We start from the raw sequence: 13,690 nt of genomic DNA on the forward strand, positions 1-13,690 counted from the left end.
AGATATTCAATACGTTCCCACAAATAAGAGATGTAATAAAAAATAATTGAGACAAATGAAAAACTATAGATGGGGATTTAGAGATTGATTATAGGAAAATCACAGGAAGAATTTCGAATTGTTGGCGACCAGCCTGGTGTAATATAGAAAATGAAGATTTCGTATTCTGTGGTTTGATTTCTGTGTAATTGACAATAGAATTGGCATTTCTGACATGTTTGTCAGTTGGCTAACATTTGACAGTTACGATGATGGTTTCAGGACGGTTGGGTAAGAATTCGTGATCAGTTGATCCTCTACAACGGTTCAAACCCGATAACTTGATAATTGAAATAGAGTAATCGACTATTCTTATTCCGTTCTTTCCATACGCTAAATCAAGCGCGTCTTGAAAGTGGTTAAAATTTAGGAATGGATGGAGGAACATCAATGCTTCCTACAGAATCGCCTACAGCTTCTGGGGGTTCTCTGAATGAAGTGGCGAAAGCTATAGGATGTGCTCATTATAAGAGAAAGTCGAAATTTGTGGTAAGACTCCCATAAATGACTTGAAAAGTTGTTCTATGAAGTTATATTTCGTTGAAAATTGCTCGAAATTTAACAATTCATTCACTTATTATTTGTCAAACAATTAAGTGAACAATTCTGAATTCTACGATAAAAAAAGCATTTATAAATCTATATAAAAGTATAAAGGATTCCAATTTGGTCTTTATTTTGGCAGTTTTCCAATATGCAGAAATTTCAGAATGGAACAACTCAAGATATTTTTTGCATATTAATAGGAATAAGATAGTGATTGTTGACATTTTTTCTTTATAAAAATACTAAGTAAATTTATTTAAAAAAACTGGATAAATAAAGGAATCAATATATTGTATTCATGGCCTAAAGATTGATCATTGCACCCTTATAAATTTGAGATAATTATCCTGAAATGAAGGTGCTCAAATTCTAGAAACTAACGAGTTAGTTTTTCAGCCGTCTGTCGTCATTTAATTGATTTTTTTAATCAACAAAAGATAAAAATGTTTTGCTTTGAAAACTTGATGAATCATACGCATAAACTTTTTCTGCAGTGTAATTATTGATCAACATATTTTGATGTTAATTGTTCCTGTTCAATGATAAAAGTGAAGTCATAGGTAATGAATTAATAATTGAAAAAATGTAAGTTTTACATGCAAAGGTGAATAACAAATGTATTATTCTTTTCAATTCACCTCAGATGAACTGTTTGAATTGTATAACAGACTTGTTTATTTTTTTTTTTTAGACACCCTGCTGCAACAAGGTGTACACTTGTCGTTTTTGTCATGATGAAAAAGAGGATCATTCTGTGAATAGAAAAGAAGTAACAGAACTGATTTGTACCCTTTGTGATGTAAGGCAGCCAGTGCAGGCAATATGTCAGAACTGTGGTATTCGTTTTGGCAAAGTGAGTACATTTCATTATTATGCTACAGGATGTTATTACATGAAAGGTACAGATGAGGGCTTTAGTAATTATTCATCTTCCCTTGTATCTTTAATTTGATAACACCTTAATTTATTTTTATGTAACTATAACACCCTTTAATGAAATGAATTGTCAAGACTTCATTGGAATGTTTTTCAGTAATATAAGGTGTGTGAATAAGTCTTTCCCGTTTTTTTTCAAATTTTGAGCCTTTATTGTGAAAAAATGGTTACAAATGAATTATTGAAAGTATTGGCCATCGCTAGCTACAACTTTTCCCCATCTTTCTGGCAACATACAAATCCCGTTGCGAAAAAATTCGACCGGTTTGGCCTCTATCCAGTCATCCACCCATTTTTTGGCTTCCTCGTAGGAATGGAAGTGCTGGTCAGCCAGGCCATGCGTCATCGATCTGAAGAGATGGTAATCAGACGGAGCAATGTCTGGACTATACGGCGGGTGGGGTAGGACTTCCCATTTGAGCGTTTCTAAGTATGTTTTCACCGGCTGTGCAACATGTGGGCGAGCATTGTCATGTTGCAAAATAACTTTGTCGTGCCTGTCGGAGTATTGTGGCCGTTTTTCTCGCAGTGCGCGGCTCAAACGCATCAATTGTCGTCGATAGACCTCGCCTGTGATCCTTTCATTCGGTTTCAGAAGCTCATAGTAAACCACACCTAGCTGGTCCCACCATATACAGAGCATGAGCTTGGCGCCATGAATATTTGGCTTGGCCGTCGATGATGATGCATGGCCGGGTAGTCCCCATGATTTTCTTCGCTTCGGATTATCGTAACGGATCCACTTTTCATCGCCAGTCACGATACGATGCAGAAAACCCTTTCTTTTATGTCGCTGAAGCAGCTGTTCGCAAGTGAAAAAACGCCGTTCGACGTCTCTCAGCTTCAGTTCGTACGGCACCCAATTTCCTTGCTTTTGGATCATTCCCATGGCTTTCAAACGCTTGGAAATGGTTGTTCGGTCAACTCCCAATGCTTCAGCAAGTTCTTCTTGCGTTTGACACGAATCTTCATCAAGCAAAGTCGCCAATTCTTGATCTTCAAAGATTTGCGGCCGCCCGGAACGCTCCTTGTCTTCCACGTCGAAATCGCCACTTTTGAAGCGTGGAAACCATCCGCGAACACTTGAATCATCGACACAACCTTCTCCATAAGCTTCCTGAAGCAACCGATGCGCCTCGGCAGCAGATTTCTTCAAATTGAACCAATAAAGTGAAACTTTCCGCAAATGACGTCCACTCAGCTCAAATTTCGACATTTTCACGATTTCAAAAATTTATGATGCGAAAAAATTTCAACTAATGTGTTAGTGTGGAATTGTTGACAGATGAATAAGCTTTGATTATGACATATGTAACCATTAAATACTCGCACAATATTGGTGGCGCCATCTCTTACAAAAAACGGGAAAGACTTATTCACACACCTGATAGAATTTTCAAACCTTCTCCTACTGTATCTCCTTTGATTTTAGTTTATGATTAAAAATAAATTATTGTTCAATTATCACAAATGAATTAGATATCACTATGATAGAGAATATTAAGTCCTTATTGTTATAGATTTAATCTCTACTCTAATTGATTTTTTTTTGTGATACCATGATTTGAGTGTGATTACTTGTAAAATAACGACACAAAGGTTTATGCAAAATTTCATGTGGATTGCTCCATTAGAAGATTAAATGTTATAGGTATTTATTTTCGAAAAGTTTGATATCTTAAAAATTATTCTTAAATTATTACCTACTACTACTACTACCTGGGTAAGCAATATTTGTGGCGCAAAAGTGTTTCATTCAAGATGTTTTCCTACAAGAAATGTTACTTTAATAAAAAGGGTCATTTTCCAACTTCGACACCCTGTATCCTGAAAACTTATCATAGGATGGAGTTGGACCCATAGCTTTCCTGGTTCAGGAGGTCAATATACCAAAGTGTCAGCAAAATTAACTGCTGATAATTTTTCTATTAGGTTGCTCCTGGTCCTTAGGTAAGGCTAATTAAATATCAATTTCCAAATTTTCACGGAGGGGTAGAGAAGTTAAACCTTGCAATATTTCGCATCAGATGTTTTTCATGAATTAGCATTTTTCAAAATAAATATTCATCCGAAAATACGATTTTGATTCTCAACTTTTTTGTTTCCTGATTTTTCTCCCTAAAATTGCTAAAATTCGATTACGAAAAAATTAATTATTCTTGATAGTGTACAAACTAATTCTAAAACTTTATAATTTGCTCAGAAAATTAAGAAGTAGTCAAATCGATTAAAATCAAGAAGGTTGGTGTCAAAGGAAGTCTTAATGTCAAATATGATTATTTTTAAAAATTTTATCGTTTCTGGAAGTTTTCCAATTTCAAAAGGATGTAACTTGTAGGGTCAGGAGCAAAGAACAAAAAAATTACTATAGAATGATTGCAACCTCAGATTAATAAACATAGATAGAGGGAGCTTATGTCATTTTCAGTAATCAAATTTTGTCCCCAACATGAACTATCAACTTTGACATGAAGCGCGCGGAAATGAAAACATATCAGTGATACGATATTTCACTAAATTCGCGAGTTTCTCCTCAAAGAACGCACTTCTTATGTCCCATAGTGAATCAACTTTTCATATCAACTCAAAATATATTGAAATAAATACCTTAATATACCAGAAATTCAGAAAACAAACTTCAAGCGCCCAAACGACGTGAAACAACCGATGACACTAGGAGAGCAAAAGTTGCCAAATCTGGGATTTCAGCAGGTAGATACAGAAAATATTAAATATTCTGCTTATTATAAATTCTACAATTAGGAAAAACATCGTATTCCGAATATTCAAATTTGCATATTTAATCGGGAATCACTCAAATAAATTCATTTCATTCAACATAATATAAAGGGTGTTTTTTTAGAGCTATAGAACTTTAAATTGCTGTAAAACTGCGATGGATCATTCGATTGACATGAATTTTATTTATCCGCAAGATAATTTTGTGGCATTACATTTTAAATATGATTTCTGGCATATGAACGCCACGGCTAGCTCGGATGTAGTACAAGCTGGACGTCCAATTTTCGATGACTTTTTCCAACATTTGTGGCCGTATATCGGCAATAACACGGCGAATGTTGTCTTCCAAATGGTCAAGGGTTTGTGGCTTATCCGCATAGACCAATGACTTTACATAGCCTCACAGAAAGTAGTCTAGTGGTGTTAAATCACAAGATCTTAGAGGCCAATTCACAGGTCCAAAACGTGAAATTAGGCGGTCACCAAACGTGTCTTTCAATAAATCGATTGTGGCACGAGCTGTGTGACATGTTGCGCCGTCTTGTTGGAACCACAGCTCCTGGACATCATAGTTGTTCAATTCAGGAATGAAAAAGTTAGTAATCATGGCTCTATACCGATCACCATTGACTGTAACGTTCTGGCCATCATCGTTTTTGAAGAAATACGGACCAATGATTCCACCAGCCCATAAAGCGCACCAAACAGTCAGTTTTTCTGGATGTAACGGTGTTTCGACATACACTTGAGGATTAGCTTCACTCCAAATGCGGCAGTTTTGTTTGTTGATGTAGCCATTCAACCAGAAGTGCGCTTCATCGCTAAAATGGACGTAGTGCGCAATACGTATTCCGCACAGAACCATTATTTTCAAAATAAAATTGCACTATTTGCAAGCGTTGTTCAGGCGTGAGTCTATTCATGATGAATTACCAAACCAAACTGAGAATAAATCACTTGACAGCTGTTAAATCGGTCGCCATCTTGAACAGTAATGCCAACTTAAAGTTATATACCTCGAAAAAAAACACCCATTACATTCATAACGATATAGTAACATTGTGGATTTGAACATAAATCACAATCCGACAACCTAACCTAACCATGTTGGGGACATGTAAAAATTGCGTTTACTCCCTCCATCTATGTTTCTTACTCTATGATTGCAACACTCGAGATTCAAACCTAGCGCATACTTTTTTTCTGTATTATTTTTCATGAAAATTGAAAAAATTTAAACGATCAAATCGAATTCAGTATCAACGAAAAACGATCTGCACGTCGATTGTAAAGACCGTTTCAATCATGTGCAGGCATTTAAATGAATGTTGCCCATTCTGTCAATTTAAAATTGAATGACGACTCCTTAATGCATGTTGTTGAGAAAACACCAGGAGGATACGCTGGACGTCGTTTTGCTTTTGTCGGCCGAACGAAAGGTCTAGAATTAAAGTGACTAGATTGAGTCAAGAGTGGAACTAATTAAAGCTATATTTAGAAAACGTTTGTACCAATAATTGTGTAGATCACCTTATTCGTTTCGTACAATTACACAGGCCAACAAAATGAAAAAAAAAATTTGGTGCCAGAAATCTAACATCTGATTTTAGGTGTTTTTAATGTGCTGATTCCAAAAATGCCACCAGATTTTTTCTATCAGCTCTAGTTTTTGAGATACACGTTACAGATTAAATGATATATTTTTTTCTGATGAAGGACAACAAATAAAGTGATCCGCTGAATTACTTGCATCCAGATTAAAAGAAAAAAATCTACTTTGTCGAGGTACTAATATTACATTTTATCGTAAAAGAGATAAGGATCTGCTGCCTTTTTTCACTCAGGAAAATGACTAGGTATTCTGTAACAATATAAAAGGGCTCTTAGAAAAAATGGGTTTGCCTGAATACACTCCAGATGATTGGCGCCTTTTTATTGACAGTTCAAAACGTAGTTTAAAATGTGTTCTTTTACATAACGGTAACAAATATGGCTCAATTCCTATTGGTCATTCTACTACCATGAAGGAAGAATATGAAACAATAGCATTAGTTTTGAGAAAAATTAAATACGAAGAACATCAGTGGTCATTTTGTGTTGATATAAAAATGGTTAACTTCCTCCTTGGAGCAGAGTGGTTATACAGAATATTCTTGTTTTTTGTGCCTTTGGGACAGTAGAGCTAAAAATGAGCATTGGGTCAACAAAAATTGGCCTTCAAGAGATGTCATGATTCAAGGAATACAAAACGTGATCAACGAACCTTTGGTTTCAAGAGAAAAAATCTTACTTCCGCCCTTGCATATCAAGCTAGGCCTAATGAAGCAATTTGTGAAGGCCTTAAATCGAAATGGAAATTGTTTTGGGTATTTGTCACGTAAATTTCCTGGCATTAGCACGGAAAAACTAAAAGCTGGTATATTTGATGGTCCTCAAATAAGGCAACTTTTTAAAGATCCGCTTGGAGTTCATTTGTTCAAGTAGTACAAAATTTTCTTGGCAATCATAAAGCAGAGAATTACGTAGAATTAGTGGAAACTATGCTTTCAAATTTTAATATTCTCGGCTGTAACACGAGTATAAAAGTTCACTACCTCCACAGCCACCTAGATCGTTTGATTAGGTGATTGTAGTGAAGAACAGGGGGAAAGATTCCACCAGGATATTAAAACTATGGAAGATCGTTATCAAGGACGATGGGATAGCCACATGATGGCGGACTACTGCTGGAGCCTTCAGCGAGACTGCCCTAGTAAACTCCATTCTAGAAAATCGTATAAAAGAAAATTTTTATGTGATTAGTGACTAATGTAATTATGTAAATTAAGTTTTTGCAATAAATACTTAAATCCATGTGTCTTTGTTTTTTTTAACTGTCAACAGTAATATTATATATTATAACAGTTATAACGTAAATTATATACACAATTTTTTGAAAAATCTCAAAAACTAGATCTGATAGGCAAAATCTGAGAACTTTTTTACATTCTGCATCCAAAAATTACTCAGGAACAGTTAAAAAATCGCAGGCACCAAAATGTGTGTTGGCCTGTGTTATTCCCCAATTTATATGGGCGTAATGGAGAAAAAAAATCGGGAAGATTTTCGATTTGGCGCTGACCCAATTTTGGACCGGATATAAATTGAAGATTTTTTGAGAAATTTCCGAGAACTTGATATCTAATATCAATGTGAAAATTTCGATTTCTATCTGGTATCTAGTTTTTTTTTTAACGCTCGTTCCCCGAACATTTACGAATTTCCAGGCGGAAATGATTCCAAAAGATAGGGATCGACACGATGATGACGAAATCGTAGTCAAATTAAATAATGTCCGTCCATTCGGTCATAAACACGATATTCAAATAGAAGATAATAGAAATTTGAAATTTTATTAAGGGTGTAAGAAGCCAATTGACAAGTCCCCGGTCTACCATAGTAAAACACTTTTTTTTTGGCAAAATTCGATTTTATTATTCAACATAGTTGCCTTCGAGGGCGATACACCGATTAAAGCGGTCTTCCAACTTTTCGATACCATTTTTGTAGTACGATTTGTCTTTCGCTTCAAAATAGGCCTCAGTTTCGGTGATTACTTCTCCATTGGCGCTAAATTCCTTTCCAGTCAGCATTCTTTTGAGGTCTGATAGCAGGAAAAAGTTGCTGAGGGCCAGACCTGGCGAATACGGTGGATGCAGAAGCAATTCGAAGCCTGATCCATGCAATTTTGCCATTGTTTTCATTGATTTGTGACACGGCGCATTGTTTTGATGAAACAGTTCCTTTTTTCTCTTCAAATGAGGCCGTTTTTTAACGATTTCATCCTTTAAACGATCCAATAACACTATATAATAATCGCTGTTGATGGTCTGGCCCTTTTGGAGGTAATCAATGAATATTATACCTTGCGCATCCCAGAATACTGATGCCATAACCATGCCAGATGACTGTTGTGTTTTTCCTCGCTTTGGATTCGGTTCATCGTGTGCAGTCCACTCAGATGACTGTCAATTGGACTCCGGAGTGATATGATGGAGCCATGTTTCATCCTTTGCCACATATCGACTTTACGGTCATTCAAAATTATTTTGTGAACTTTTTTTATTTTTTCGTCGGTGACAGCCTCTTTTGGGCGTCCACTGCGTTCGCCTTCTTCGGTGCTTATTTCACCACGTTTAAACTTAGCATACCTATCAATTGATTTTCCTGGTGCAGACCCCGGAAACTCTTCATCAATCCAAGATTTTACTTCAACTGTAGTTTTTTCCCTTCAAAAAGCAATATTTCATCAGCACACGAAATTCTTTTTTCCATCTTCTTTCAAATAACAAAAGTAGCTACACTCACAATGCAATATCTCACCTACTAATGGTCATACTGCTGTCAAATTTTGACACGTATCGTTTGAAGGTTGGTACTAACTAAAAATCATATGGATTTAATACTAGCACCGCCAGCTGTGCATCAGACCGGGAGCTTTTCAATTGGCCTAATACTCTTTCTCACTAGGTTGTTCAGTGCAAATTCATTCATCTTTTAATTTTTGAAAAAAACCTTCGTATGACAGTTAAGAATAAACTCACTATTTTTTTTTCACATAAAAATTTATAGTTTCTGTTTTACATCACTTCGAAAGTTGAAAGGTTTTTCAATCATATCTCGATTATTTCAATGATGAATTTCAAGATTTTTTTCATTATCATTGAATTAGCAATCACTACTTTAAGCCATTTGTCATTTATTGTTTTCTTATTTGGTAATATTTCCATTCATTCATATTCATTATATTCAAATTGAAATTACTCGAGAAAGTATAATACTTTTTTGAAAAACTTTGAATAGGTTGTATGTATTTTTTCATCAGTGAGCAAAATTCCAAAAATTTTGAAATTCATCATCGAAATAATTGAGGAACAGTTGAAAAACCTTCTAATTTTCAATGATTTCATAAGACAAAAACTATAAATTTTTTTTGTGAAAAAAATCAGTGAGTTCATTCTGAACTGACAAAAATTGAAAGAATCGATAAAGCGGTTTCCGCACAGAAAAATCAAAATGAATCTACACTGAAGAACCTAGTGCTAGTGAAAAAGGTAATGTATACCCTCAGTCGACTAAAATCCCCAATATCGTCTTGTATCGTCGTCCAAGATTAATTTTTACATATTTCTAATCATTCTGCGAAAAAACGAAGCATTATTATTTTCATTTTTTTTTCTCTGCCTTCCAGTACACTTGTCTGGAGTGCAATCTATTCGACGATGAAGAGAAGAGCCAGTTTCACTGTTCCGGTTGCGGAATTTGCAGGATAGGTGGCGCTGAAAAGTTTTTCCATTGCGAGAAATGCAACATTTGCCTGCCTATTATGCTTCAGAATGGCCATAGGGTAAGTGGATAGGTTGGACCATAAATTAAGGGTGTCCCATTTGAAAAACACCAACTCCACTCAACATCTCTAAAACGGTAACTAAATTATATAATTTGTTACATTTAAACCATAAAAATAACCGAAGAAAAAAGAATAACTCAGAAACGCCTTATAACTCAAAAACTAATCAAGATATGATCTATTTTCTATTCTATCTTATTATTTCAACAAACAAAAGGGAGTCCCTGAAATTTTTTTTTCTCAATGTTGTACATACTTCTCGAGATGCTTTCAGTGAGCATCGAATTTGGGACACCCTGTAAATAGATAGAAATACGCTATCCAATGTAGTGGTTCCAACACTAATGGAGTTAAATTCAAATTAACATTCATCGAACTTTAATCTCAAGTGAATTGTCGATATAGATTGGGAGCTAATCAATAATACGAATGAGGTCTGGTTGAAACTAGCCCGTAGAACTGTTAATTCATTCAATAAATATTGCAACATATGTCTTATATTATTTGTTATCGTTTTATTAGCGTGTAATTGTGAATGTTTGCCTTCTTGATGTGTGTTAAGGAATTAACATTATCAGAGACAATGGACCATTTTTTCGTTGGTCGCTCATCACCCAGTAAATAATAACCTATTAGCATTGTATAAAGATGATATAGTAGGACAACTTCAAATTTGAATAAATTCATTCATAAATTCATCTTTAATTCTTCTCAGTATTCAAAATTGTGCACTGGTTTTGGTAAAACAATTTCTAAACGTTATTGAAGCGTGTATCTTTCCATGATCAAATTGCATAACCTACTGAACACGAATGACATAAGAAATGTCAGAAAATGATACAATGTTGCCATCATTACAATTTTAGTTTGTATCATTCCCATTGGAAAACCTTTTATAATATCGAACTAGCAGAAATTAGGCTAAAAGTAAACCAAAAGAAAAAATGCTGCTATCAATATAAGTAACGAAATGCTGGTTTCGCTCATCAGTATCGCATAACCCATAACATGCAGCGTTGAATGCTACCGCTGGCTTTCAATCAAGTAAACTCTGTTTTCATTTGTTGCCATCGATGGTGGGTTATGAGATACTGATGAGCTCCAAATAGAACAAAACCCGTCTATTCTACTCACATTGATGGCAACACTTTTATGGTTAAATTTCATCCTAGTTTCTGCTAGTCCCAATTTGAAATTCTTTAAAAATGAGATAATTATCACTAAATCGAATTTATTGTCACCGTGAAACTGGCTTTGTCCTACTATGAAACCTTCATACAATAGTACTAGAATTATGAAATGGCCCAGTAATAATGAAGGGTGTTTTTTTAGAGCTATAGAACTTTAAATTGCAATAAAACAACGATGGATTATCCGATTGACATGAATTTTATTTATCCCCAAGATAATCTTGTGGCATTACATTTTAAATATGATTTCTGGCATATGACCACCAGGCTGGCTCGGATGTAGTCCAATCTGGACGTCCAATTTTCCAATGTTGTCTTCCAAATGGTCAAGGGTTTGTGGCTTATCCGCATAGACCAATGACTTTACATAGCCCAACAGAAAGTAGTCTAGCGGTGTTAAATCACAAGATCTTGGAGGTCAATTCACAGGTCCAAAACGTGAAATTAGGCGGTCACCAAACATGTCTTTCAATAAATCGATTGTGGCACAAGCTGTGTGACATGTTGCGCCGTCTCGTTGGAACCACAGCTCCTAGACATCATGGTTGTTCAATTCAGGAATGAAAAAGTTAGTAATCATGGCTCTATACCGATCACCATTGACTGTAACATTCTGGCCATCATCGTTTTTGAAGAAGTACGGACCAATGATTCCACCAGCCCATAAAGCGCACCAAACAGTCAGTTTTTCTGGAGGTAACGTTGTTTCGACATACACTTGAGGATTAGCTTCACTCCAAATGCGGCAGTTTTGTTTGTTGACGTAGCCATTCAACCAGAAGTGCGCTTCATCGCTAAACAAAATAAAATGGACGTAGTGCACGATACGTATTCCGCACAGAACCATTATTTTCGAAATGAAATTGCACTATTTGCAAGCGTTGTTCAGGCGTGAGTCTATTCATGATGAATTACCAAACTGAGAATAAATCACTTGACAGCTGTTAAATCGGTCGCCATCTTGAACAGTAATGCCAACTTAAAGTTATATACCTCGAAAAAAACACCCTATATAAATGATTTTTTGATAATATAGAGAAAAATCAATTTTTTTTAATCGTTTTCAGTGCGTTGAGAACGTATCTAGAGGAAACTGTCCAGTGTGCTTGGAGGATATACATACCTCAAGAATTCCAAGTCACATACCAAAGTGTGGACACTTGTTGCATAGAACGTGCTTCGAGCAATTGTTGAAAGCTGGACATTATGCCTGTCCTATTTGCCAAACTTCCCTGATGGACATGGCACAGCTATGGCAATTTCTGGACAATGAGATTGCTCATACACCGATGCCTCAAGAGTGCAGAAATTATAGGGTGATGATTCTTTGCAAGGATTGTCATAAGGTTTGTTTCATTGATAGTATATTATTCTGATTTGTTTTTAATTTTTTTTATTGAAGATATAATCACTAATTGTTAAGGACTCATTCAATTTGTTCATAACCTAACCTAGATAGTTTGCTTGTTAGGTTAGAATTTTTATTTTAATGTCCGATTTCAGAAAGGATCTGTGAAGTTCCATCTGATTGGTTTCAAATGCATACATTGTGGATCTTATAACACCTGCAGGATAACAGCACCTACCACTCCTCCAGGTAATTCAATTTTTTTTTTAATTTTATCATTGACTATTTTATTGATTTTATCAATTCCAATAATGAAAATTTCAATATGATAGGTTTTACGTTAAAAATTCATGAGAAAAGTCTATTTGAGAATGAAACAAATATTTTCCCACAAATTGACAAGACATATCAGACTTTAAAGAAGGAGTTCGTGTTTTTAAAAGTTTCAAGGCATTTAAAACAACATTGAATTCCAACTTCAGATTTCAACAGATTGCTTGATTAAAAAATGTAATAAATCAAAGTAATCTTCACAATGAATTAAAATTAAATAATAATACATTTATTACTCATATCAAAATGATCTCCATAAAAGAAACAATAATCAAAACATAGGCTTTTACTTGATTTCAAAGTAACGTCAGGTTGCGTAAAAATGAATTTTGACGGCTTCTTCTAATTTTACATTTTTTATTACCAATAAATAATAAAATATTTATGTATTTATGCATACTGAAAATATCCACTTTTTAAGTGCTTAATATACATCGTTCAATAATTTGAAGCACCTCTCAAATAGCCTATTGAAATGAAATAACCTCAAAACTTTTGAATCCTCTTTTGCAATTGAGATTAATACATCCATTCTATTTTTTATTTGTGTGTTTTCTGTTATATTATAACTTATTGTTTAGATGTATTTTGTGATTTTTCCTTTTTTATGTGTTATTTTATTGTTTGACATAATATATTCTAACCTTGAGGAAAACCTGATATAAATATTGAAACTTAGGATTTTTACAAAGGATTATCTGAAAAAACTGAGATGATTCTTTAACTCTATTACTTATTTCAGAATCTGACACAGAAGGCTAAAAGATGGGAAGGTTGTTATTTTATCGATGATGTCTTCAAGTCTTGTGAAGGATTATGTGCGATTTTCATTGTTATGTATGAAATATTAAGGGTAGCTTTAGAATGCTATATGTTTTTATGTGACCAACCACAATATAGTATTCCTTCTTTAGCAGAAGACTGAAAATTGGCTAACAAAGTTTTACAGTATTTTCTACGACGCTTGTTTATTGAAATTTTAAAAGTATTATTTCCTCAATCCCAATTTCGGATAAGGATAGTTACCTTTGCAGCTTTTGAAATGTTATGAACAAATTTCATTTAGAATGTAACGTTAGGTCTGTCATTATTTTATTGTTGAATGATTTTTTGAGATGATTAATAAAATTCGATATAAAAAAGTTGTTCTTTTCTTCTTCCTTTGAG

At 34.6% G+C, this 13,690-nt stretch overlaps 1 protein-coding gene across 1 annotated transcript; it reads left to right on the forward strand.

Moving 5' to 3' along the window:
• The first annotated feature begins 234 nt into the window (after positions 1-234).
• Positions 235-13,664, forward strand: LOC123688638 (RING finger and CHY zinc finger domain-containing protein 1). Its single transcript, XM_045627239.1, has 6 exons — positions 235-528; positions 1,277-1,438; positions 9,494-9,649; positions 11,910-12,188; positions 12,346-12,439; positions 13,266-13,664. Exons 1-6 carry the CDS (start codon positions 412-414, stop codon positions 13,283-13,285), a joined length of 828 nt encoding a protein of 275 aa, XP_045483195.1. The 5' UTR covers positions 235-411; the 3' UTR covers positions 13,286-13,664.
• The last annotated feature ends 26 nt before the right edge of the window (positions 13,665-13,690 follow it).

Source organism: Harmonia axyridis, chromosome 1 (genome assembly GCF_914767665.1).
Source record: "Harmonia axyridis chromosome 1, icHarAxyr1.1, whole genome shotgun sequence".
NCBI lineage: Eukaryota > Metazoa > Arthropoda > Insecta > Coleoptera > Coccinellidae > Harmonia > Harmonia axyridis.

What these genes read in the sequence shown, in the direction of transcription:
- LOC123688638 (XM_045627239.1), top strand. Translation starts at nt 412, where the DNA reads ATGGATGGAGGAACATCAATGCTTCCTACAGAATCGCCTACAGCTTCT. An exon ending in AGAGAAAGTCGAAATTTGTG is followed by an intron (nt 529 to 1,276) that starts GTAAGACTCCCA and finishes TTTTTTTTTTAG; the next exon opens with ACACCCTGCTGCAACAAGGT. An exon ending in AGCACCTACCACTCCTCCAG is followed by an intron (nt 12,440 to 13,265) that starts GTAATTCAATTT and finishes TACTTATTTCAG; the next exon opens with AATCTGACACAGAAGGCTAA.